The sequence below is a fragment of the Eublepharis macularius genome, chromosome 8, assembly GCF_028583425.1.
Source record: "Eublepharis macularius isolate TG4126 chromosome 8, MPM_Emac_v1.0, whole genome shotgun sequence".
In the NCBI taxonomy this organism is placed as follows: Eukaryota; Metazoa; Chordata; class Lepidosauria; order Squamata; family Eublepharidae; genus Eublepharis; species Eublepharis macularius.
In genome coordinates this window covers 66,360,753-66,388,272 of record NC_072797.1, presented here as the reverse complement: position 1 = coordinate 66,388,272, position 27,520 = coordinate 66,360,753, and the positions used below count along the sequence as shown (strand labels likewise).

Sequence of the window (27,520 nt, the reverse complement as noted above, 5' to 3'; positions counted from 1 at the left end):
TTTTACTTCAGCTGTTATATTACCATTATGTCATTGGCTCTCCCTCTATCGAAGACCTCTTTGAGGTGGATGGATATGCAAATATTCTGACATAGAATGTTTTTGTAAGAGTAGTTGGTTTTACCTGTTGCAGAAATGTAACAGCAAATCATTTTTATAATCAAAATATTCCAGAGCAAAACAGAATTCTGTTGTATTTTGTTGGCCATGGTAAGTATCCTCCCTTCATGGTATGCAGAGTTTTCCCACATTGCTTCCTGTTCCTGTAGTCCCTCCTGACCCATGACAAGATCATGCCCTGGTTTGTGGGACCTATAGAGAAGACTAGTCGCACAGGTTGGTAGGGGGCAGGGGGCTTGGAGCAAGGAAGGAAAAGGTTGTGAAATCACTCCTCCTACATCTTCCAATAGTACAGTTCCACTGAGAAAAGGGGTAGATTTCATCTTCTTGTCTCTTTTTACTCCAGCTCACTGACCCACATGGCTGTTCCTGTGCATGGATCCTGCAGCACCAGAAATGAATATTGGAAAACTCATTCCATGCACAAATGAGTTGATATACACCAATATTATGGGGAAAGACAAAAAGCTGTAACTTGCATCTGTTTACTGGACTGCATTCCTAAGGGACAGTATTCCCAGAGAAACCTTAATTATAATTGAGTATACCTTTGATCTGTGCTTTCTAATTTGACTATCGATGGAGAACATTTCATTTGTCTCCTGAAGATGCTGTAGCGAAAACATCTTGTTAACCTAGACACTCTATGTAGTTGGATGGGGCTTCCCTTGCAGGGATTACTTATCAAAGACAGCAGTTTAATAATGTATGTTGACTTGGTATTATACAGTAATAATAATAACAAATATTATATAATGATCCTACAACTTACTCTAACATTTTTTTGTATGAGAGACATGTCAACATCTACACCAATGTGGAATAACAAAAGCCTAGATAATGTTAAGATTAAAAATGCATATAGCTTCTGACCTAGAAATGTGGTCTTGAGTTTCATTTGCTGATACACATCGTTACTAAACTTAACTTTAATATATTATCTAAATAATGCTTCCTAGTTGTGCATCTGAACACTCATCAAATGATGTTGGAAAGATGCACATCTCTCATGAGTATGCATTGACAAGTAAATTTATAGCTGATCTGCTCTATCCAACACATGTTTTCTTTACGCTTTTATATAAAGGTTCCAGTCCATTGGCTCAAGTATGTTCTGCTTTGGCAGATATCCCATTATCAGCAACTGTTGGATCAGAAGGTCCTCTTGCTCAAGCTGAATTGAGCCAATCACTCAAAACAGATACTACTTCATGTTCTCCAGGATCTTACAATTTGGGAGACAACTCAGCTGTGGGTAGTGATGTGAATTCAGATGACATTTTGGATGATTGTACACATTATGATTCTGCAGAGCATAGCAACATGATTGGCCAGAATGGAATTGCTTTTGTAAACATTGACTCTTATGAACCTGATAGTAGTGATGGAGAAGAAGAGGGTGGCCAAACTGATCTGTCCTTAGCAAAAGAAGAAGCAGGAATATTTCAAGAGACGCTAGAAAGTGTGCTTTCTGAGTTGGAGAAAGAAGTAGATTCCTTCAGTGATCTGCAGTCACATTTGTCCAAATTCAGTCATAATGCTTCAAGCAACAGCTTTGAAGACCTAAGGCCAGTGCCTTTCAAGAGACATTCTAGCACAGAATCGGATACTGCTCACCAAACTAAGGCACTTCTGAAAGCACCCGGTGAAGATGACTCACTAATAAAAAATAACTTTAGCACCATTTGTGACCTAGAACAGCAAAAAAATACAGCTGATCCGACAATTAGGACACCAGTAGGGTTTTATAATGACTTGAGTACTAATCATGGGAAGGTGGACCAAGGGAATTCATCTGAACTGGTAGTAAGACCTAAAGTTAGAAAACAAAATTCTGTGAATCACTTGGATAAGAAGCAGTCTCTTCCAAATGATGAGGAAGAAAAAAGCAGTACAAGAAGATGGAGTGAGAATGTGGATGTCCAGCAACATAGTACAGAGCGTGTCTTGAAACACAACAAAGAAAAAATCAATTCTAGTATGTTTTTTGACCCAAGAGATTATGAAGGTGTTCAAAAGAAAACAAAAAGTGAACTAAGAAAACAGAATATAACTCTCCAAGACAGCAAAAGTAAAGTAGATGATAATGCTTTCTGGGATGAATTTGAAGACTGTAGGAGGAATCTGTCTAGCTCCAACAAAGATGAAGACAGGTAAGAGGTTTGTGTATGTTTAAGTTAAATTCTTCTGTAGGCCTGAATAACTGCTTTGATTAATATGTAGGTATTAAATTGTTAAAATACAATGTTAAAAAGACATCAGTTTTTCCAGCTTGATATGTTATCCAGTGCCTCATATAATTGTCCTGTCATAGAAGGATAGTTCAAGCGAGATTTGCATGTAATATTTTCCCAATCCATTTGCCTTGGAGTGGGGGAGAGGACTTCCTGCACTTTTATAGTTACGGTAGACAGTTGGGTTTTTCACGATCTTTGTGAGGGAAAAAGTATTATTTGCAACATGCTCAAAACCCTAATTTTATACCCCAATATCCATTTTAAATACATTTTGGAACTATATTTCTGTTGCTAAAAAGAACTTCATTGGGATCTGTAGTAATATGTCATTCTTTAGACTCATACTTGCATTTTATGTTTATTGGAGTGACTTTATTAGACAGTAACCCTTTCTGCACCAGGAACATAACACCTCACTTTTCCTGAAGTCAAACCAAAGGCATAGAATTGGCTTGTATGTTGCCATTTGCATCTCTCATGTTTGGTTGGCGTGGCACTGGGTTTTTTAGTCCATGCTGTGCCAAATTGAGTCGTGTGATCATGAGTGCTTGCATTGTCTTCACTGATGCTGTCATTTGTGGCGTCATAGTGCCAGCCGTTTCTTCCTCGGGTTTTTTTGTGCATGCACTGAATTCATGCATCATTGGAATGCTGGATCAACCTATTTCCTGGATTTCAGCTTCTCCACGCCTCCACCTCTCCCTTGGTTGATCCTGATTTGCTGATTCTCCTGTGCTCCTCTTTTTCCTTTTAAGGAACTCCACATGTGATTGGCTGTGAGAATCGCGTATTGGCCAGCCAAACACTGGAAACAATAGGGGAAGTTGGGGGGAGGGAATTCACGCGTGTGCTTGAATCACTCATGCAAACAAGGAAATGTTCTTTTTCAGAAACAAAGAGAAATAATATATTTAAAAAGGAATTTTATTTTGAAGTGACCATCTCGTCAGAGCAGGGATGCATTGCTGGCAGATTCCATTCTTGCCTCCTTCTCTGTTGCTCCCAAGTATAACAAGCAAATCTTAAACTCAATATTAAATCTTTATTTCTAATACTCAGACATTTAGCCCCCCCCCCCAATACAATATTTCCACCATGCCAAAGCAAAAAGAATTTAAAAAGGGAACTTCTGCCTGCATGTTTTCAAACCTGTGATTCATTGATCCTCCGCTGGACTTTTTTTTAAAAAAAAGAAAAAAAGAGGGGAGGGGGGAAGGAGGGAAAGGAGGGGAGAAGGAGTGGCTGGATAGACAAGAGTAGCCAGTCACAATGCAGTGGACTAGTAAGGGGCAGGAGGGGAGGGAAGAGGGTCGAACACCAAATAACAGAATAAAGAGTTTGTATCAGGAAACAGCCAACTGCAAAGCAGATTTTTAAAAACAGTCGGGGTATAAGCACTTCCAGGAAAGCCATGGAAAAACCCCATCATGGCCAGAGTGATTACTCATGGGAGCAATCAGGTGCAGGTGGTTACAAAAAAACCGCTGTAGTATGGGAACTTAACCAGCAAAATTGGCCCGTGCAGAAGAGATTAATGTGTGCCATGTTCCTATCCTTCCATTAAACATCATTTGCTAACAAAACCAAACAGTAGTGTAACAAAGTTCTTTCAGTTTTTCCTTTCTGTAGTATGTTGGCTACCTTTAATACTATCTGAATACCCCGCCCCCCAAACACTTGAGAACACTGTAAGATATTATCTCCATGTGACAGAAGAAGAATTGTATTACGAAGGTGAAACAACACAGCCATATTTAGAAAGCAGAGTGGCAGCAAAATCTTTTCACTGGTGTCCTGTTCAGGTACACAAGATATAATGGATTTACATCTTGGGTTTATTTGGGGGTTTTTTTGGCCTGGCTTTCTATAGTTGTACTGTTAGTGCACTTACTGGAATCACAGAGACTACTTGTTTTAGGCTTTAAGTGAAATCTCTAGATTGTTATAAAAGAAAATTAGAATTGTGCTGTAACAGTATAAATCTGTTAAGTGAAATTTCATAGGAGAGAAATTTCTCTCTCTCACTCAGCACTTCATCCATCCACCAAGTACATCCATCTCCCCAAAAGAAAAGAAACACAGCTCTACAAATAAGATTTGAGAGGGGCCTGGCTTTGGGTAGTGAGGAGAAGGAAGTCATTGCACGGTGACTGATTGTCTTCCATTCTCTTGCTGCCTCCTTACAACTCCTTTCATTTTTAAACATGGCCTGAACAGACTGATTTTTAGGAACCAGCTGTTATGGATAAATAGTTTTTTAATCTTGCCATTATTTGGAGATGAAAATGTACATACTTTAGACTTTCTGATAATGGACAACATCACAGTTTACGAGGTACCAGAATTGATGTTGGCACACCAGCCAGTATCTACATATCTTTAGTTGGGCCATTTAAAGTAATTTAGAATTGACTACTAAACAACTTGTGGCGTCATGGGAAATTGTAGGATGCCTAATGCAGTTTTCTTAGTTGTTGTAATGTTTTAATGTATAGAGTGTCCCACTTATAGAAAGCATTATAGTGGAGAACCGACAACCCAGCTTGAGTTAAAAGCCACAATGCAATGTCCATTCAATGCCCTCATTATTGAATCTACACAAGTCTCCATTAAAAGAATGGTTGTCTTTCTGTCATGTTGAATCTTCTGTGCCAATACAATATCAATTTTTTAAAACAGTCTAAATAAGAAATGAAAGTATCCAAACTGGTTCTCTTATTTAGTGGTGTTCCCACTTGGTTTTTAATCATTACCTCAGCGCTACCAGGGTGTGCGCTGCAGAGTGTAATTAGGAACAAGACTGGGAGTTTAAATGTGGTGATGATATGCTGAAACTTTGCAATGGTGCCTTACTTCAAAATGGCTGCATAATTGAGGGAAAAGAGAAGTAGTAATAGAAATTATAGTGCAGAAGGCAGCCATTTTGGACAGTTAAAAGCCTTAATTTATTTAGTAGTGGCTAAAGTAGCAGTACTTTACAGTGAAATCCTAAACAGAGTAACTCCAGTCTAAGTCCTTTGAAATCAATTGGCTTAGACTGGAGTAAGCCTCCTTAGGATTTTACTGTTAGAAAAGTAAATTTAGATACTTCTAAAGAAAGAGATTTGGGTAACTAACAGTGCCACTTTAAGCAGATCTACACAGAATCCTACAGAGCTTATTCAGCAAGGCTTACTCTCAGAATACTGTTCTTAGGATTGTACTGCAAACCACCGAATTCTGAAGATAAAAATTATCTGCCGGATTGGTATCCACTTAAACACAATGTATATAGATATCTATTCAATAAAGCCATTCATTCTTGTTCTCTCATTTTGAGGTTTTTGTTGAGCTACTCTTATATTGTGGGCATGTTCTGTTTCACAAATGGGAATAAAGAACAGATGGAAGTATTTCATCATATTTATCTTCTGTGTTGTTGGAGCAATTGCAAATGTACCACAGTGCCAGAAAACCTGTCAGAATGCAGCATATATCTCCTATTTAAACTTTTTTGAACGAAGCAACCATGAACATATAATTGAAGGGAAGTCATGTACATTGTTCCTTAACGTAGATAGGAAGTTACAGCTTAATGTTTTAAGACAGGCTTTTTTTGTATTGAGCTTGCATGCTTCTGGACTCAGTGAAATTTGAACTGCTATGTGAGGGATCATGAGACCCTGTGGTCAAAAGCCACCCAAGTTGGGTGCTACAGGGAAGAGGGGAATTGAAAAAGATGACCCCTTCTCCCTCGTCTGTTAGGGGAAAAGTAAATCAAATGCAACTCAACTAAGGCAGTACACAGAGCTATTTTGCAAGAAATCCTTTAGTGTGGAGACTCAATATCACGTGAGTATGATGGTGCAGATTTTGTAAACGTAATTTTCCTTTGATTGAATTGTGCTCAAAATGTTAACTTCGATCACTTGACATTTTAAATACAAATGGAGTGTCTAAAATTGCAGCTCAGAATGCAGTGATGGTGAATGGTCTGCCTCTCTGCCATCCTATTTTGCTGTGACCACGAAAGATCAGTCTTCCAGTGATGAGAGCTGGGAGACACTTCCAGGAAAAGAGGAGCAGGAGCCTGAGGTGCAGAGTGACAGCAGTGGTGTGGAAGAGGAACATAATGAGTTTGGTTTCCAAACAGGGTATGCCTTCTTATTTTAGACACAGAACTGTGCTAGTCAACAAATACTTTACAGGTTTATGTATTCCATTCTGTTAAGGTTTTCATTTTATCTAATCATAGAACCATGCCCCTCAACATGGGAAGTGTTTAGTTTTTTAGGTATTAAATACTATATAATTTAATTATTTTGTCCTCTTCTGTTATAATTATTTACTGTTCTTTGAATGCCAAATTGTATGCTATGTAACTAGCCAGATTTTTCTGTTTACATTTTTAAGTTATTAATCTGAACAATTACTTTCTGGGTGTAAGTTGCCACAAGAATCTTTCTTAGTTCCCAATGTCTCTGATAATCCTACCTTAATAAGTTTGTGTGTAACTTCAGGCAACGCTTTTTGAGTCAAACTTTTCTAGGACCTAGTTTGTCTTGATTCTGAAGATATCAAACTAGTGAGACACTTAATACTATTAATACTCAACTATTCCATGTAGAAAGGTAAAATTTCCAGAAATGTTGAAACTATGGAAAGAACTGTGATCCATTCTCCCTGAGGAGCAGGGGAACAGAAACTTTGGGAGGAGTGAAATATATACAATGCTTTATCAAATCTAAACTTATTTTATTGCTTTGAGTACATAAAATGTATCATTTATTACTTAGCTTATAAAATTAAACATCTTGGCATATTTATGAAGTTTTAAAATAAAAATACTTTTATTTTCTACAAGGAAAAAGAGCTAAAAGCTACTGCACCCTGTGCTACCTTAGCACATGAGTTTTTACCATCTGAGAGGAAGAAAACAAAGTAGAAAATAAAAAACAGAAATTTTATAGTAAACTGAAGGAAATACAAATTTGTACAATATTTTCATACATCACAAAAGGACTAGCAGCATATTTGAATTTTGTGTTAAACTTCATAACATTAAAAACATTAAATAGTGTTTTCACATACATTGTAGCATATTAATTGTGGACAAAATTAGTCACACTTAAACAGTAAGCATATCCATGAATTGTCTGTATCTGCAGTATATACAGAAATTTATCTAATTCTATAGATGCTTACATAAAAAGTGTCACGCTACAAAGTTTGAATGAATAAAAACAGATCTTAAAAAACATTTCAGCTTTACCAAATCAGAAAATACTGCGTGGGGGTGGGGGTGGGGGTAGTACTTCCATTGGATAAATGTGTGTGGGGGGGGAGTCTTGAGGGATTTCCCCCCATTACATTTCCCAGGATCTTAGTTAGGGGCCTTCACGTCTCTAATTCTGTAAAGCCAAGAATTCAGCTGTATAGAGAACAGTTAGTTTACATAACTGCTTGCATTTGCAAACAGTCTTTGTTTTTTGCTGTCAGTTGCTTTATTTTTAATTTTGTTTTAACTCATGTCTGTATGCTGATCATAGTATTCCAGGCTAAAACCAAAGAGATACGTCGCTTAGTTAATATTCACATTCAAAGTAACTTCATCTTATACTGGAACATAATTACAATTTCTAAAAAAGTTAATTGCATAGTTTCACAATAGCAGCTAACCTCTTTTTGTAATTCGCATTAGTATCAGACGTTCATTTTCAAAGTATGTTTGGGTTATAAATAAAAATGATCTTTAAAAGTTACTTAATTGTTACTTAACCCATATTGAACGTTAATTGACAGATTATCTATGACTGGTCACATGTGCAAACAGTGATATCTTTGGCATTGTCAGCAACTGTCTGACTTGCTGATCTCCCAATCAGTGTCCAGTAGTGTACACATGTGGGATAAAGGAACCAATCCAACAAGCCCTTCCCCCTTTTCCAACACATGTATTTCTCACTGACTCACATGCACTGTGATGTTCTCCAGTGCCATGTAGAACTGCAACATTCACTTGCTCTGGCCTGTTTTTTTTTAAGTAATCATGCCAAACATTTCCCAATACATGTTCGCATCATGTTTCTAAATTGCTGTATTTTACAACAATGAAATGAGAACTCCTGTAATAATAACTCTGACCCTTTGGACTAGTTGTTCATGATTGGCAAGATGTAAACACAGGTTTTGTTTACTCTAGTTTTAGTCCGTTGTTGACATTGAAGTCTCAGCGAGGTGCCCATTTAATATATTAATATATTAAAATCAGCCCATGGTCGACGTCGACTGGAAGACTGGACATATTACAGACAGTAGCTTGCCTTTGCACGGCACTCTTTGCACTTTATTTCTCATATGTTTACAGCTTGCTTTACTCAAGAGTAGTCGGTTCTTGACCTCAGTCATATAAATGGTTATAATCTTTTCAAACGGAATTGTTGGAATGTATGCGTCTTTGGACTTGTGAATTGTAGATCATTGTATATATTTATGATATATGTTAAGAATTTTGTATGATGTATATGCACTTAGCGCACTTTGAATTTAAAAATATTTTCATAAAGTGATCTATTGTTAACGGTTTAATTCTACATAGGGGGCTTTTGTCTATTTTTCAGTCATATACCCCCTAGATTTGGCCTTTTTCTAGTTAGTCATATGGGTGTAAATGTCAAGTTGTCAAATAAGCGACTAATGTTTACCCTAAGGCCCTAATCAGAAAAGATGTGATCAGATATTCTTAGGATTTTAAAATAGAGATAGCTACAGTGTCCTAATTCAGATTGTAGTCAATGGGTGTAGGTGTATAACTCTTTTACCAACTGAAATGATGGATGCCTATGATAGTTTATTTCCAAGTTTAATAACAGTATGCATTCGGAGGGAAAGCTACGTGGGCAATGAAAGAATTAAACTTTCTTCCCAATTAAATTTATAGTCTCTTCAACTGTTGTTCTGTCTTAAATTAGTCTTAGAATTTTTACTCTCTTTCTGACAAAAAATAAGCACATCAAGGATAAATTAGTGCATTCCCTGCTGGCGCAGGTATGAGCATTCAGACATGCAGTCCCTTCATCTGCATTCTCAAGTGATAACTCAACAAAATGATAATTCTGAATTCATAGTTCATCCTTTGATTCAGTCAGAGTACAAGTTAGGTATGTTCTAGACTGCTGACACACAGATGCCATGGGTGGATCCAGACCAAATTTTCTGTTCACACATTGTACTTCTATTGGTGGAATGAAATGTTTCTTCCTCCCCCCTCCTGCTGCAGTTCACTTATCTCTCTGAAATGCTCCCAAGGAACGGAGTATACATCCCAAAGAACAGCATGAGAAGGAAATCAGGGTCTGCAGCAGGAAGGGAAAATTTGTGGAAATTACCTCATCCTTTCTGTTAGTGGAAAGTCTGGATCCAATCCTATATTCTGTTTTTGTTACTACGTGCAAGGTGAGTTGGCAAGAGAGGAGTAAAGGCTGAAGGCAATAAAGGCAGTTATAGCAGTGATAATCAACAGTAGTACATCCACTGTGATACAGTCAACATTAATAATCTTGTGCTCAGCAAGGAGTAAAACTAAGATAAACTATTTTCAATTATTTTATCTTAATCCTTCAAACTAATTTGTTTTGAAAAAGGAGGGTTGGCAATGATGTTAGAAATAGAGCAGTTTTTCTAAGGTGCACACATTTCAAATATTACAATAAAATTATTTTTGTGTCCTGTGTAGGTTTGTGTGTTTTCCAAAAGTACAAAATCTAAGTTCAGAATACCAAAAATACTAAATTATAAGAAAAACAAAACTTGTAATGGAAAAGGAAATCTATAAATGCTGAAGAGTTCATTTTATCTCCTCGCTATAATAGTGCTGGGTTGCAGTTTTTTTAATAGCAGTGAGGTCAGTTAATGTTGAGAACAATGTCGCTGATTATGTAATGTAGGAGAAACACTCAATTTTAGAAGGTATGCTTGCTATATTAAATATCAGAATAGGAGAAATGCTCAAATTTTGCCTTTATTGTTGCAATCTTCAGTAGAGCTCTCCATGCCTTTTTAAAAATTAGCTTTTGGTACATAAAATAGAAAACCACTTGAGTATATTAAATATTTCTGTTTGAGATTTTTCTTTCTGGCAATGTTATGTCTGTTGCATTTAAGATGACTAAAAGCATGTAGCATTATTCACTGATAAATTAGTCACATTTTCTTAAGATTAGTGTTAGTTTATGCTTGTGCACAACCAGTTGCACAGTACTTGTGTTCGTTAATAAGGTCTCTAATGACCCTGGCCTTTATATTGTCAGTTACTTTCCTAGTATTAGAAAAGAAGAAATGGCCTTTCACAAATAGTGAGCTATTGTATGATTCATTTGAATACATTGGTTTTTTTCCTAAATTGGAAGAAAAATGTAGTTAAAAGACCATTAATTTTGTCCACCTACACTATAAAGCAATTGAAAGGGTAACAGTTTTACTTGCTTTCTGAGACCTTTTTCATATTGCATGACTATATTGCAGCAAATTGTGACTCTAACAGAATGACTAGATAAGTGGTTTGTGTGTGCTTCAGTTTATGGCGCTGAGAGTTTTTAAATAGTAGTTAACTTAAATCATTTTCTTGTCCTATCTTCTCACAAAAATACTATAAGTTCTTGAAAATAGTTTGCTGTAGCTGAGACAACAGACTGATCAACAACCAAACAAAATCCAGTTGGCTCTAATTCAACCAGAATTTGGAGGCTCTGGTCACTGAAATACTTGATGTCAAGCCACTAGATTCACAGTTTCAAATATACATACTTGATTTCCAAAAATGTAAGTCTTTGTAAAAATGTATTTTTACTACAGCAATGCTGACTGCTTGGTCAGATTGCACTATCTGTGGAAAATGGTTGCTAGATTTTGGATATAATATGGGCGGTCAGCACAATGAAGATTGCTCTCTGTACAATTGCTTACATGTAGTTTTACTTTCATTTTGTATAGCTTTTCTAATTTTTGTATAAAGGGAACAGGCCTCTTTGGAGGATGGTGAAATTCCTTGGTTGCAGTATCATGAAGAAATTGAAAGCAGCAGTGATGAAGAAAATGATCAAGTCAGCCATTTTGTACATCCTGGCTTTTTCATGTTGGATGGCAACAACAATCTAGAAGATGATTCCAGTATGAGTGAGGACTTAGATGTGGAATGGAGGTATGGACATTCTCTTTACTACAGAAATAAACTTTAAAATAAACATTAACTACTGGTGGGTCTTGGAGCCAAATTACACTTACTGATAGGTGCTGTTTGCTTTCTAGTTATCATAGGTAGGTCACAATAGGAGTGTGTCCCCTGTCTCCTCTGCACTGCATAAAATGGGTCAGGGGATGCAGTAGTGAAGAGATTTGCTTGAGCAAAGTGAAGGAGACAAAATGATATGCAGGCCTTCTCAATTTGCCATTCTTGCAAGTTACTCTCGTAGTAAAGAGAGAGAATTTTGAGGACCATTGCTAGGAATTAACTTTACAAGTAGCTCTTTCTGCTAAAGAAGGATTTGTTGGCAGTACATTGGGAGGGGGGATTTGGTCTGCCACTCCCTAGTCACTGACTAGGGAAGAAATCCCTAGATGTCACAACCAGATGTTCATCTTCATTCTTCTGTGCCTCCACACATGGGTCTGCGCAGGCGCAGGCCAGCCGCCGGAAGATTTTTCATCACTTTCCTCAGCTCCGAAGGGGCCGTTGGGCGCGCGCCTCAGCGACCGTTTCCCGCCCAAACGGTCACATGTCCCAACAGCGACCAACAGCCCCTTCCCTCAGTTCTCTTCTTGCCGCCGCTAGAAGGGAACGTCTGCTTCGCAGCTCTGTGCTTTATAGTGATTGCTTGCTTCGTGATTGATTATTTCGGTATTGACTTGGATTTCGGACTTGACTTACTCTTCTTCTGACTGATTTGGACGGACTTTGGACTCGGTGTGTATTGACTCGGACTGTTATTCGACGACGGATATTGCTGAACCCCTTAAACATGGCCTCTAAGGCCTTATTCAAGCACTGCTCAGTGCCAGATGAAGATGGCCCAAACAGATGGGCATGATCTGTGCCTTTTTTGCCTTGGGGAGGGTCATATTGTCCCAACGTGTAAGATCTGCCAGAAGTTTACCCATAAGGCCAGACAGGAGAGGTCTGCGCACTTGAAGACATCGCTGTGGCAGAAAGTGTTGGATGGAGAGGAGACTCCCAGACCCCCTTAGGTGGCGGGAAAAACTCCGTTGTCCTCCCCAAAGGCTGCCCTTAGCTCCTCGACCGAACGTCATTCACGTCATCCTCTGCTAAGTCGGTGTCGACATCTCGACCGGCGAGTATAGCAGTATCAAAAGCGGGTTCACAAGTGGCGATGTCTCCGAAATCGCCGAGAGAGAGGGCGTCGTCGAAGTCGGATCTGAAGAAGTTGGTTTCGGGATTGGATCCGATGGGGTCGGATCCTACCTGCCTGTTGACTCCGACGCCGGATCCGAAGGCTACTGCGGTTCCGAGACCACACTCCGCTGACAACAAGTCTTCCAGCAAGAGGGCGTCGGATCCGAGAGCCAGCTCGGAGCCGCTGTCGAAGAAGCCGAAGAAGTCCAAACATCGACACTCTCGGTCCCCACGGCGCAAGTCTGCTGATGAGGTGGTGCTAGTATCTCCACGCACACCTTCCCCTCATCTGAACTCACCAGACCGTTCTGCTCCGGAGGACGTGCCGGATCCGGGTGCGTATGTCGTGGTCTCGAGTGAGCATCGTTCCCCGTCACTGGAACCGATCCCGGCTGCCCCTTGTCGGATCCGACGCACACCCAGATAGCGCTCGTCCGCGTTGCCAGCTTCCTCCACTCGGAGTCAACTCCCTTTCTCCGATGTGGAAAGTGTCGGTTCCGAGCATTCCTTGGCATCACGACACCGGCAGGCCTCCTATATTCCACCTGCGTACCATTGCCAATGGAAGGGGGCCCCTGCGGGGTATGACTCCTCGGATCCGAGGCCATCAACATCCAGGCAGCGTGAGTGGCTACCTCCACCATTTCCAGCTGATGAGGTGTCGGCTCCTGCTTCTGATGAGGAGGAGGCTGCTGTTGACTACGAGTATCGCTCTGATTCCTTGTCGGAACCATCTCCAGATGACAATGTGGGTCCCAGTATGAGTTCCCCTTATGAGGACCTCCGTATCTACGCCGACCAGATGGCCCGTATGGCAAAGGCGTTGGAGATTGATATTTCTTCGGCCACGCCTAAGACGAAGGACAAGCTCCTGTGTCGCATCTATGGTGACAACCCAGCTACGGTGGGTTTCCCTATGTTGGAGGGCGTGGAGGAGATAGTGGAGAAGGTGTGGAAGGTGCCTTCGGATCTGCCAGCTACATCGAAGCAGATTGAGCAGATGTACAAAATCAAGCACGGCACGTGGCAGTCGCTTGTTAAACATCCTCCACCTTCATCCCTGATTGCCGAGGAAATCCAGCACCGACAGTCAGGTTCCTCTTCCGTCCCGCCAGACAAGGAGGGGAAGAAGATGGATGCCCTGGGCAGATGCCAATACTCCATCTCGGCCCTAGCCCTCCGTATAGCCAACTACCAAACCATCATGGCTGGCTATCAGCTGTACCTGTGGGAGAAGCTGACGTCTTATGTCGCTGACTTGCCTGCAGATAAGAAGGCAGTGGTGTCCCTGCTGCAAAACGAAGCCATTCGCCTTTCAAAGCAGCAGATGAATGCGGGGAGCCATGCAGCTGATACTGCGGCCCGTGGTATGTCATCAGCGGTGATCCTGAGACGGCACTCTTGGCTCCGGTCGACGGCTCTCCCGCAGGAGGTGAAGACCAAAATTGAAAATCTGCCCTTTGAAGGGGATTCCCTCTTCTCGAGCACCACGGATGAGGCGCTGAAGAAGAAGGAGGAGGCTAGGCAGACGGCTCGGTCGTTGGGAGTAACCTCGGCAGACAGGTCTGCTTTTAAGCCACGGTACCCTACGAGATACAACCTGTACCAGTACCATGGAAGAAACCAGCAACGTCCTTACTTCCAGCACTATCCTGCTACTCAGCGCCATTACACTCCTGAGCAGCAACCCAAGAGGCATAGGCCTTTCAAGCCCCATCCATCTCAGCCTCCTGCTCAGCAAAAAGATCCGCAAGGAGCAGGGAGGCAATTCTGACGGGATCAACCAGTCACAGCCCTGACTTTCTCGGACAGGCTGAAGCCTTTCCTATTTGAATGGGAGTCAATAACATCTGACTCATGGGTCTTAACGATTGTGAACAAAGGATATGGGCTGGAATTCACTGAACTGCCTAGGTGTATCTCACCGTTAAGGGCTGTGAATAATACCATGGCTGAGCTAGAGGATGAGATCATATCTCACTTGGCCAAGGGTGCTGTGGAGCAGGTGGCATACGAGGAGTCTGAGGAAGGCTTCTTTTCTCGTTTCTTTCTGGTACCCAAAAAGTATGGGGGTTTACATCCCATTCTAGAATTAAGGGGTCTCAATGCCTTTCTAAAGGTGACAAAGTTTAAGGTGGTCACACTGTCTGCTGTAATTTCCTTGCTAAAGAAGGGGGATTGGTTTGCTGTCCTTGATTTGAAGGATGCCTATTTCCATGTTGGAATACTAGAGGAGCACAGAAAGTTTCTGGGCTTCGTTTACAAGCGAAGGGTGTTCCGTTATAGAGTGCTTCCCTTTGGCCTATCCACGGCGTCACGGGTATTTACCAAGTGTGTGGCTCCTGTGGTGTCTTTCCTTCGGGAGAAAGGCTGTGCCATTTTTCCTTATCTCGATGATTGGCTCATCGTGGCAGACTCTGAGGCTGGGCTTGTGCACGCTGTAGAGTTAGTACTGAGCACATGCAAACGTTTAGGTCTTCTGGTAAATTTGGATAAGTCAAAGCTGGTACCCAGCCGTAAGGTCATTTTTCCTTATCTCGATGATTGGCTCATCGTGGCAGACTCTGAGGCTGGGCTTGTGCACGCTGTAGAGTTAGTACTGAGCACATGCAAACGTTTAGGTCTGCTGGTAAATTTGGATAAGTCAAAGCTGGTACCCAGCCGTAAGGTCTCTTACATTGGTGCAGTATTAAACTCAATTGAGGGTAAAGCACTACTTCCACAGGAAAGAGCTAGGTCTCTTAAGGGATTGGTTTCCATGTTCAAGAGAAATAGTTTCCAATCTGTGCGCATGATACAATGCTTACTGGGTCACATGGCAGCTGCTACCTCAGTAGTACCCTTTGCGAGACTGCGTATGCATCTGCTTCAAAATTGGTTTGTGCGGAGGTATGATGCTATGCACCACCCTCCGTCTCTCAAGTTATCCATACCTAGGGTCATTCTATCTTCCCTTGACTGGTGGCTGTCAGATGACAACTTGTTTAAGGGGACCCTGTTTGGCTATCTGCATCCTGAGGTTACAGTGACCACTGATGCGTCCCTGCAGGGATGGGGTGCCTATTGTGGTGCTGTGTGTGTACAGGATGTATGGTCGGAAAGGGAAAGAAAGCTGCATATTAACGTTCTTGAACTAAGAGCTATTCGTTTTGCACTTGTGTCCCTTGCAGCACTTCTACAAAACCGTCAGGTGTTGGTGCAGATGGACAACACGACTGCCATGTATTACCTAAACCAACAAGGGGGCACAGCATCTATGATTCTCTGCAGGGAGGCCACGCTCATTTGGCACTGGGCGATCCAGAATGGTGTGATGCTTCGGGCTATACACGTAGCGGGATCAGACAATGTTCGGGCAGATGCCCTGAGCAGGGTGCGCATGTTGGACCACGAGTGGGAACTAAACGTAAAGTACATTGGGCCGATCTTCCAGATGTGGGGCCAACCGAGCATAGATGTGTTTGCAACGTCAGCAAACACCAAGACCCGAATATTTTGTTCAAGGGCGGGGAGCGATCCCCTCTCTATTGGGGATGCCTTCCAATTTACGTGGACCCACAGGTTGCACTATATGTTTCCACCATTCCCGCTAATACCAAAGGTGTTGTGCAAAATAGAGAACGACAATGCAGATTGCATTCTGGTAGCACCCTTCTGGCCGAGACAAGTGTTGTCACTTGCAGATTGGACATCTGCAAACTGTTGCAGATGTCCAATCGGACGTATGTGAGTCTGCTCCCCCACAGCAGGATCTTCTGCTGAATGGGAGCTTGTTCCACCACGAGCCCAAGAAGTTGCACCTGTCTGTCTGGCGGATTCTACCCCGCCTGTAACTTATTCTGAGCAAGTGGAGAAAGTCATGCTAAATGCAAGGAAACTCTCCACTAGACAGGCTTACAAAGCTAAGTGGCTTAGGTTTGAGGCTTGGGCAGTTTCAAGGAATGTAGTGCCTATTAGTAGCCCCTTAGGGTTCGTCTTTGACTACTTATGTCATTTGAAAGACCAAGGGCTTAGGGTTACCTCCCTAAAGGTACACCTTGCGGCTATTTCCGCATTTCACGAGCAGGTTGACAGTTGTACGGTGTTCTCACACCATAAATCTCGTCAGTTTTTAAAGGGGATGTTTAATCTTTACCCGCCTGTGTCACCACCAGTGCCTCAGTGGTCTCTCTCCCTAGTGCTGTCTAGGTTGATGCTGCCTCCCTTCGAACCGTTAGCTACATGCCCTTTGGACTTAATGTCCTACAAGGTAGCGTTTCTGGTGGCTGTAACATCTGTTAGAAGGGTTGGCGAGTTAGCAGCACTCAGGGCTGACCCCCCATTTCTTCTTTTCCTTAAAAATAGGGTGGTCCTGCGACCATGCCTTAAGTTTCTACCCAAGGTGGTGTCCACCTTCCACCTGTCGCAGGAGATCACGTTACCTGTGTTCTTTCTGAATGCATCTACTAAAGGGGAAAAGGCCCTTCACACTTTAGATTTGAGGAGGGCCTTAGCCTTTTATTTGGACAGGACAATGGACTTCCGTAGCAGTCCCCATCTTTTTGTCTGCTTTGGAAGTAAGAACAAGGGTCACAAGGCATCGTCCCAAACAGTGTCCCGATGGATAGTGTCGGCCATTACTAAGGCTTATGATCTGGCTTGGGTGGATTGTCCACTGGGGGTCAGTGCTCACTCCACATGCTCTCAGGCAGCTTCGTCAGCGCTGGTCAGAGGTATGCTGCTGGTTAACACCTGCAAAGCGGCGACGTGGTCATCTGCTGACACCTTTGTAAAACATTATGCTATGGATGTTAATGCAGAGCAAGATGTTGCTGTGGCCAAGGCTGTCCTCCACTCCTTGTTTTCGTAACAATGCACTTGAATGCCTTGCTCCAATGATGGAGAATGAAACTCTGTATATGTATATACGTATATAGTTTGTTGAACAAATTTAATGTTTTTGAACAAGTTATTTATCTTGTGCTAATGTTTTTGGTACATAATAAAATTGAGTTGGATTTCACCCCACCTTCCTTATTGTGTGAAGCATGGTACTCTCCCATGTGTGGAGGCACAGAAGAACGAAGATGAAAACAGGGTTAACATACCTGTAACTTACGTTCATCGAGTTCTTCTGTGCTGACACACATCCCTCCCTCCTGCCCCGCTGTGAACTCCTATTACCAAAAAAAAAAAAAGAAAGAAAGAGGATTCTTCAATTGGTAATTATTGTAAAGGAGAATTAAATTTATGTATGAGATAGCACCGGCAAGGCTGAACTGAGGGAAGGGGCCGTTGGTCGCTGTTGGGACATGTGACCGTTTGGGCGGGAAACGGTTGCTGAGGCGTGCGCCCAACAGCCCCTTCGGAGCTGAGGAAAGCGATGAAAAATCTTCCGGCGGCTGGCCTGCGCCTGCGCAGTCCCATGTGTGTCAGCACAGAAGAACTTGATGAACATAAGTTACAGGTATGTTAACCCTGTTTTACAGCTGTTGATTTTGGACTCTGACAACAGTTTCTTTTTCTTTCTTCCTCTCTCTCTCTCTCCCCCCTCTCCCTCTCCCTTCCCATCTCCTTCTCCCTCCCCATCTCTCCCCTCCCCCAGTTCCAATTATCTGGACATGCAGTAGCATCAGTAAAAGCTAGTCACAGTTGGTCCTGGAGAGTAGTACACATACATTTGTGCACACCAAAGGGAATACATTTTCCCCTGGAAATGACAGTGTGAACTTCAAAAAGAAACTATGGTTGTTTACATAGCATATTGAAAATATTACCATTCTGGTCCAATTTTATGTTTCAGGTTGCTTCACTAATTTATATTGCTTAAAGGTATGAAAGCTGAAAGAAACTGGCAAATATATACAAAATGTAGACCCTAACTTTAGCAAGGGTAGACAGAATTAAATTGGATAGGTTTTTTCTAATGTGTTTCTCCCCCCTCCCTTCCAGGCTTCTTGATGAATTTGGTGATGGTCTTGGTGTTGCTCAAGCCATTTCTTATGTGGATCCACAATTCCTGACATATATGGCCCTTGAAGAACGCTTGGCACAAGCTATGGAGGTAATGTTATTTTTAGCTTGTTTTTATGAATAAGACAAAATGAAGGAGAACACAATTTAAATCATCTATACTAGGTCAACATTTACTCCAATATGAAGTCAGCGTTTTTGTGTTTATCACACTATATATAATGTGCATTGATATATGCTGCCTGGCCAAACCTAATGCTTTGCATTAGTTGTACTCTTATATACAGTATCACAACAATAACTGTGTGAAGAAAAGCTAATACAGTACTGCAAAAGCTGCTGTTGGTTTTACCCCTAGAAACTTGGCTACACCTTCTAGTTGTGACCTTATTCCTCTCACTCTTGCTTCCCATTTGCATTAATAATGATGGAGATGTACTAGTCAATACATGACAACAGCCTGGTGACTACTTATTGTTATTCCCCCCCCCCCCGCCATGTTCGTGTGTCTGTGTTGCCAGCTGGCAGCTACTCTCCATCAGAGGCCACTCACAGTGGTTAGAAAGATTAGTATGCCATAGACCTCAGGACTTCCCTCAGGTTGCAAACCTTGGACAGTTCAAATACAGCCTGCAGCCAACATTTTGTGCAACTCAGCACTGTTTTGCAGAGAAAGGAAGCCTTCCATTCCAGTCATGACTGTCAGCCTACTCATATAGCTCCATGGTTGGGCAGATGCCAGGTCACAGAATCTATAAGGTAAAAGGCTGGCTCCCAGGTAAAACATCCAAGCCTGTTTGACCAATACTTACCAAGGATGCTGAGAACTTCACAGAAAATGCAGCTGGCACTAGAGCTTGGCTCTAGTTGAGCCTTTCTTGATTGCCTTGAAGACTAGCTCAGTTCATTCAAGTTTTTGGCATGGTAACTTCCCAAGTAGCTGCTGGTTACTTATACTTGATTACTGTACCCAGGGTTTTTGGGGCAGGGGATCTCTCTTAAAAGCAGCTAAGATAGATTGTATGTACTGTTTCTGTATCTGCACGGTCGGTGGTATTTTTCCTTCTCCTCCTCTTCCCTTCTTTTCTATAGCCAGGCATTTTTACTTTCTTTTTATGTTCTGTATTTCTCCACAGTGTGCACTTCCACAGATACGAAAGCCTTGGTCTATTTTGTTTGCAGTGCTTTTTGAGAATACTGTTTTGGATAGGAATGTAGCTGCAACACTGCAACATTTGGCACTTAAAACTTAGCACAGTTTTCTTAGCAGCAGAGATATGGATCTCCAGAAAATATTAGAACCAAAAAAAAAAGGCACATGGCTACAGAGAGTATTTCCTTAATTGAGCAACAGCCTTGTTTCATAAACTCCCCCCCTCCCCCTTTGAGCAGAAAATTCTTCAGAAACCTTTGACATTTTGAGCATACTGGTACACAGGGCATGAGCAAGAGGGAGACAGCTCTCACAAGACAGTTGCATGCACATAATATTTATAGTTGAATTCCAGACATTTTCATATGTTAAAAAACCCACTGTTTCTGCAAGTTCAATTATGTTGATTGCAATTTGCAAACAAATTGCTATCCAAACTGATGAATGGTTGAGTATTTATTTAGATTTTCATTTAAAATATTTCTATGCCAATTTTCCACCGATCACAGAGTCCCCAATACTGGTATCCCTGTATTACGGACTCTAGGAAGTATTGTGCACAATGTTTGTATTAGTATTGTGTATAGAACAAATGTTTTGTAAATGAACAAAGAAGAATGCATACTGCAACTTCAGGCTCACAGTGAGTCAGAAAGAAGTGCGGGTTTGGATACCAACCCAGAGAGATGTGAAAATGGCCTCAGGCAATGTATCTGTGTAAGCTTTTTGTAAGTCCAGTTGACATCAAAATGATTGAACCTCATCATTGCAACTGCTCCAATCACAAGGGAAGTTGTGGTGTGTTGTGGTGTCCTCCCATATATAAAGGCCCCATATCATGAAGGCAACTGAGGTAGTGAACAAGGAGGGAAGTACTATACCTGGTAACCATGGTAAGAACAGGCCCAGTTCTTATAATAAGTAGTGAAATGAGTCCTGGAAGCAACTCAACGGGATAGATATGAAAAACTTGTTCTTTCTAGGGCCTTGTGCCCTTGAAAGCTGTGTGACAGATAGAATAATTGGAGTAGCTTCTCCCATTGCTGAATCTTAATACCAGGTACTGCTGCATCTATTATATTGTATGCCATGGATTTGAGAAGAGAAAGATGGCAGCTGCATTGGTTGTTGCGGCTTGTAAGACTTGTTTGTGGTTGCATGGTAGTATGATGGGGGACATTCCTGTCTAGGTGAATGCTGGAGGTGTTGTTGGTAGAGAGACAAGAGAACCATGTAGATAATTATGAACAGTGGTGGTTTCAGCTGCAACAGATAGTTTCTCAGACTAGATGCTCATTTTGAATTGGCAAGTGCATGACTATGTGAAGTTGCCTCTTCCATTTGAGTGTCCCAGCTCCACTCCCTGTTCTCCCACTGATAGAGTCTTCAATACTTACATTTAGAGCTTTAACTGTTGAGCACAAAATAGTCATTGAGACTATATTCGTCCATACAGTATAATATGTTGCACTTGTTATGACTGGGGAATTCAGGATGCCTCAATTAATACCCTGAGAGGCACTTGCTCCAGCAAAAACACTAGCCTGGAACAAAGCAGTTAATTCCTCAGGTTTCCTCAGGTTTCAGGCTGAGAGGAACTGATCCAGCCTAAAGTTCATGGTGGTTCATCAGACATGGGATCTGACGAACCGCTGGTTCAAGAACCACGAACCAGCGTGGTTCGTCACGAATTTTGGTTCGTATTACGGTTTGTGCCCATCTCTAATGGAGACAGATAGGACAGCAATAACTATTTGCTTACCTGCTAGGAAAAGGCAAGTAATTGCCTTTTGGGTATTCTACTCTAGGACCGTGAAAATCAAGGACATGCTCCTGATTATGATTGGGTAAAGGGAGTGGTGGGAATGTGTGATGTCAACCCCATTTCAGAACAGGTCAGACAGGAACCCTAGCAGCTCAGAGAGCAAGAGTTTAAAAGACACAGCACGCTGTGTGATACTTTGTAAGCCAAGAACTGGAAAAATGAAAAAGTCTGCCTTGACCAGTCTCTGTGTTCTGATCCTAGTTTCCTGTGCTCCTAGAAACACAGAGCTGTTTGTCAGTATATAAAAATCTCGTTTTTCCCTTCTAAAGCCAGGTATCTGGCTGTTAATTAATGCATTACCTGACTGGCTGGTGGGTTAGCAGGCAGGGGAAGAGGGGAGCATGTAGGAGGTAGTGCTCCCACAAAGATAGCTGTTGTCAGTGCCTCATACTGCTGACAGCAAGGAGGCCAATCAAGTTTGAGTAGTGGCAGGTTCTACCCAGTGCAATAGGAGGGAAGGGGATAAGCAAGTGTAAACTCTGTCTCACACACAGAGAGATCCCACATGGCCTCTTGGATACTCAAGGGCAAGGAGAGCAGGGTGGTGGAAGTTGTTATTAGTTCTGCTCCATGTATGCTGACTCATTATATAAAGAATAATGAGTCGTGCATGTTTGACCAACAAGAACAATAGGTGGAATGGAGTATCTGATATTTCCCAAAGGTTGCTGTCCTCCCTACTGCCTTAATCAGTGTATTTATTTATTTATTTATTTATTTATTTATTTATTTATTTATTTATTTAGAAAATGGCTATGGTGCCTCTCCAGGGAACCTGCTGAAGGTAGTTTATAAAATAAAATGCCATAAATGTTATTAAAACTCAGCATTCAAAACTCAACAGAATATAAAACAACATAAAACATGGAGTGGTTTAAAGTGGGTCTTGAAACATTTTTTAGGCTGAAAACAAACTGATTTTTTTAAAGCTTGGGTAAACAGAAATGTTTTTGCCTGGCACCTGAAGGAAAGTAGTATAGGTGCCAAGCGGGCCTCAAAGGGAAGGGCATTCCACATGTTATATGTAATAGCTTTCCTGGATTTACAGATTTCATGACACATCCTCTGCACAAGGAGCACAATCTAGATATGCCTTTCTTGAAGAACAAAGTTTATACCTGTTAAGTAAGGAAAGTTTCTTTAGCCAGTGCTATAGTTCCCTTGATTGTTTGTGAGGAGAAGTCATTCTACAACCATGGGAACACTGATTGCTTTGTCCATCTTGGCATACGTAGGATAGAGAATGTTTAGTTGTTATGCCTTTAATCATGATTTTGCTTATTTGTGCTGCTTTCTCTGCCCTTTCAACCCTAGTTGGAGCAGTGGTGTTGTGATTTCTGGTGAGCATTTGTCTGGAGTTCTGAGGCGAAGTGGCTGTAAGGTTTCTAAAATGACATAAGGTGGTAATCCCTCACTGACAATATTGTTGTATTTCTTTGGCTGTTACATTAAAATGACTTATAATACAAGAACTTATGGCTGCTTTTTAGGAAGAAATAATTGAAGGATTTCTGTCTTAATACTAACGTTCTTGTTAAGTCGTCATTCTTAAGAGAAACAGATTCACTTATGAAATCCCCAGAACAGCCATAACGTTCAAAATCACGGTATTTTATTGTGCCAGCCATGAAATCAGCAAAATCAGTCCACCCACAGGCAAGATAGAACCTTTTGCATACTCACGGGGAAAATCTCTTTGTTAAACCGCCAAACAAACCTCTCTCCTATTAAAGAAGAGATGAGGAGGGACTGGGGAGGACTAAAACTGTTCCAGAAGCACAGAATGCTGAGAGCAACTGAGTATTAGTTAAAGTAAGAAAGGGGAAGGGGAGATCCTGCAGCCTAATAAGACGCTGAGATCAAATAGATTGTTGATGGGGAGATCTTGGGAGTTGAGGAAGGAATTTCTAAATCCTCCCCCACCCCCCGTGCTTCCTTATGGACCCTTTACGTGTCTCTTAAGTTCAAAATAATTTACTTAATTGAATTAATGTTTAAACGAAGTGTTGATATACCAGTTTAATTTTTCCTTTGACTTTGGCTCTGTAATGAGAATGTTCAGAATTCTTATCCCCAACATGTAAAATACATTTTATTATATTGTGTTGTCTTACTGTATAAATATGTGTTGTCTTACTGTGCAGATGGCATATTTACATTCTACACATTACTAGTCACTGTTGTTGAATTAATATCTCACAAATATTTTGGTTTACCTCATTATTACTTCTGTTCCTTCCAACAGAATGTATTTATATACATCCGGTTTGTTAAAATATATCTCATTTTTAACATGGCTTCCAACAGTCAGGTCAGGTCCCCACACCTACCCTGTTTCAGCTAAACTGCAGCGTCAAAGCCATTCCCACACCACTTACTGAGTCAATTTTAGGCCATTTGAAACTAGTGGGTTTGCAAATGAACTTACTGCTTTTTGCTTGTTTGTGATTCCCCCCTTCCCTAAATACACGCACCCTTCTTTGGATCTTGCTGAAAAATGGGTTCTGTCTCTGGTTCAAGCTGAGCATGGGAACTGTAGGTAAAAGGTGACTTTCCCTACATAGCTGCTGGTCTTTACAGGCGTTTGAAGTGCTTCCAAACTCAGCATAATGTCAGAAATAAGATTCACCTCTCACCATTGGAGGAGTGTTGGTATCTTTTTTCTTGCTATCAAGATCAGGCAAAAATTTTGACTCCTTTTAAAAAGATGACAAAAGTCCCTTGCACATCTTATAAAAACATACAGATATCAAAATTAGATATATGCTATTCTTATCTCAATACAACAATGTATTTGGTTTTTATTTAATTTCATATTGCAATATCAGGAATTATGGTAAAGACACATCAGCTAAGTAGCTATTTTAAATATATTGTGTCTTCTAAAACTTGTTGAAATGTCTAGATTTTATTGAGAAATGCAAGAACATTTGATGATCAGTAATTTACACCTAAGGTGAGAGTTCCTAGATTTGTCATTGAGCACTTGAAATCATAATATATTATCAACTTTTTAAAAATAGTCCAGAGTCCTGGAAAATTCTCAGGCAGTATTTTATAATAGTTATAGTTTAACATATATTTTACATTTAAGTTTCCACAATTGTGTGGAGACAAGGAATTAGGATGCACAGAACAATAAGCAGTAGCAAGAGTGAAGCTATAAAGAAATCGTAGAAGTGCAAAATGATAGTACAGGAGTCGGACTAGAGAATGCCAAGCTAGACAGCAAGGATGGAGACATGACTATGAGTGTAGGAAGAGGGAGAAAGATAAATCAGTGCCTTTTCACCAACAAGATTAAGAAAGAGTGGCATAAAAGTGCTAGTAAAAAAAAATAGCAATGATTTTATTCATTCATTTTTGTCACCAGAAATGAGTGACCACTGCAGCAAAACATTCATTAATGTTAAATGGCAGCATGATAGATAGTCCTTTGATGGACAGCAAACATCCCACATAGAAAAGTCAGTTCAACACAACCTCATGACAAATCCCACATCAAAACAGTACTTTATTTTGCAATTTTTTTGCCTCTTTACTTCCACATAAAGACCTTTCAGCTGTCAAGGGTACGAGGTAAAGAAAAGTTTCTCAGTCAACAAGCAAGTACACTTGGACAGGTCTCCACAATGCACCAGTACATGTATTAGCTGAGTCGCAAGTCCACATTTGAACTCTTGGCTCCCACATTTGAACGTTTGGCTCTCAGCTTTCAGAATAATGTTAGTTGTGTTTGAATTATAATAAAACAATCACCAGATATTTTAGATTTACTTTTCAGTCTATGGATAACCTCTCAGGGATATTAAAATGATAGCTCCAGAGGAGTTAGCCGTGTTAGTCTCACGCTTCTACTGAAATTCTGCAGTTTCCTTCTGAGGTATACTCTCCTCAATATTTTTTAAATGGAAATGAAGGATGTTAACAATAGTAAATGATGTGTCAGGAATTAAAATCTGTACTTCCATTCTAAGTCTGTAAATAAACAGAAATACTTGCAACTATTTGCTCTACTCAGCTAGACTTTACTGTTGGGCAGGAGAAAACAAATACCTGAAATTAAATTATCTATTTGATAATTGTTTTGTTTTGCACACCTTGTTTTGTAGAAGGAGGTAACTAACGTGTTTTAATATAAATCAAAATTACTTTGATTTTCTAAACCAAAGGTCATGATAAAATACAAATCATTTATGCAATAGAATGATAAATTCATAAACATTGTCCATACTTATAGGTTAACATTCTAGGTTGAAACTGTTTAGTTGATTAACAGTAAACACTTTTTTGTGAAAATTGAATAGTAGTTTGTTTATATTTCCACTCAGTTAACTTCAATTGTCTGGATATTTTGCATGCACACAAACATTGAGCAGAACCACAAGTGGCAAAAGGCACAGATTGGACACTTGTCAGCTTCCCTCAAGTTTTGATGGGAAATGTAGGCAGCTTGGCGGAATGTTGGACAAGTGACAGTTGAAAAGTCCATTGGACAGCAGTCAGAGAGCCAAGCTGCAAGACCAGGATGCCTACATTTCCCATCAAAACTTGAGGGAAGCTGACAAGTGTCCAATCTGTGCCTTTTGTCACTTGTGGTTCTGCTCATTGTTCCTTAGCATTTCTAGGGAACAAATGATTCAGTGCAAAAATTGAAATCATCCCATCATTACTGTGTTTGGCCTTTTGTAGTAATTCATTTAATAACATCAGAAATGGAAATCCTTTTCCCTAGTTCATTTGCACCAGATCGTAATATAAGAGAGGCTCAAATGCTTCAGCCAGATGGAGAAAAATATTATCAAATGAAAGGCTTACTAATAAAAATTAAGCAGCCAATCTTACTTTAGTCCTAGCACAATATTCCATGCGTTCTTTAGTCCGCATGCAATATCTCAGGTGTTCAAAACAGGTGACTTCCATCCATTTCAGTTAGATTTCAAACAAGTCATTTGTCTTTTTGCCAAGGATTCTTGTATGTTTACTTTTTCACATCAAAGTGATCTTCCATTTCCTGCCATGTTTTATATTTCTTACACGGAGAGAGCTGTTGTTGGTGAGCCTAACTATCTTTTTAAAAGACTGTTGAGTTTCCTGAACTTTGTGCTGTGAGAGGAGTGCTTTGAACACTTAAAATGCCTGAATCTGTGTGTGTCAGCATTATATGAAGTCTTTGAAAATACTGAAACATGAAGTTTTAAATAGGGTTGTGTTCTAGGAAAAAATGTTCTTATTAGTAGTGTACTACTTACTTTGTTTTTTTTCCTCTGTCAACATACCTTATTTCTATGTTTTTGAGAAGTGATTGCTTTTCAAGGTAATGCATTTAAAGAAAATACATTCAACCTGGGTAGCTCTCTTTCTGAGTGGGAAAAGTCATACGCGCTTTTTATATAGCTAAAGTAACTGCAATAGAAACAGGCATTAATATATGACACAAATAGGGCAAACCCCACTTATGAACTATTATTGGGTAAGCCAAGTTCTTTCTGTCAACTTTTTTTCTTTAAAAAAGAACCAAAATATGTCAAATAGATGTGATGTCAATGATAATTCTAGATGAAATCTCTGCAGAGATCTATATACCCATATAGATATAGATGTCTTTTAAAAGATTCAGGATAACAACTTGATAGCTTTAGTTTAGACATAACATCAAATCATAATATGGTGGTAGAGTCTCAGATTATGAGGGACTTCTAAATAAAAAAAACCCTGAATATTACTAAATTGCCATTTTGGGGGATAATGCCATGTATGGAGCCTCTTAAACTTGGCATAGCTTACTGTTGGGCATTAAGTCTGAAATGTAGCCACATTGGTTCACAAGTTCTGTGTTGTTGTTT

At 40.6% G+C, this 27,520-nt stretch overlaps 1 protein-coding gene across 5 annotated transcripts in view; it reads left to right on the top strand.

The window, feature by feature from the left end:
• Positions 1-27,520, top strand: part of PJA2 (praja ring finger ubiquitin ligase 2) — a 61,934-nt gene that overhangs the window by 15,140 nt on the left and 19,274 nt on the right. For all 5 annotated transcript variants that reach the window (XM_054986413.1, XM_054986409.1, XM_054986414.1 and 2 more), the window contains 4 exons: positions 1,208-2,273; positions 6,305-6,490; positions 11,350-11,535; positions 18,676-18,787. In XM_054986413.1, coding sequence (XP_054842388.1) covers positions 1,208-2,273; positions 6,305-6,490; positions 11,350-11,535; positions 18,676-18,787 — 1,550 coding nt within the window. The remainder of the gene's footprint in view (positions 1-1,207; positions 2,274-6,304; positions 6,491-11,349; positions 11,536-18,675; positions 18,788-27,520) is intronic.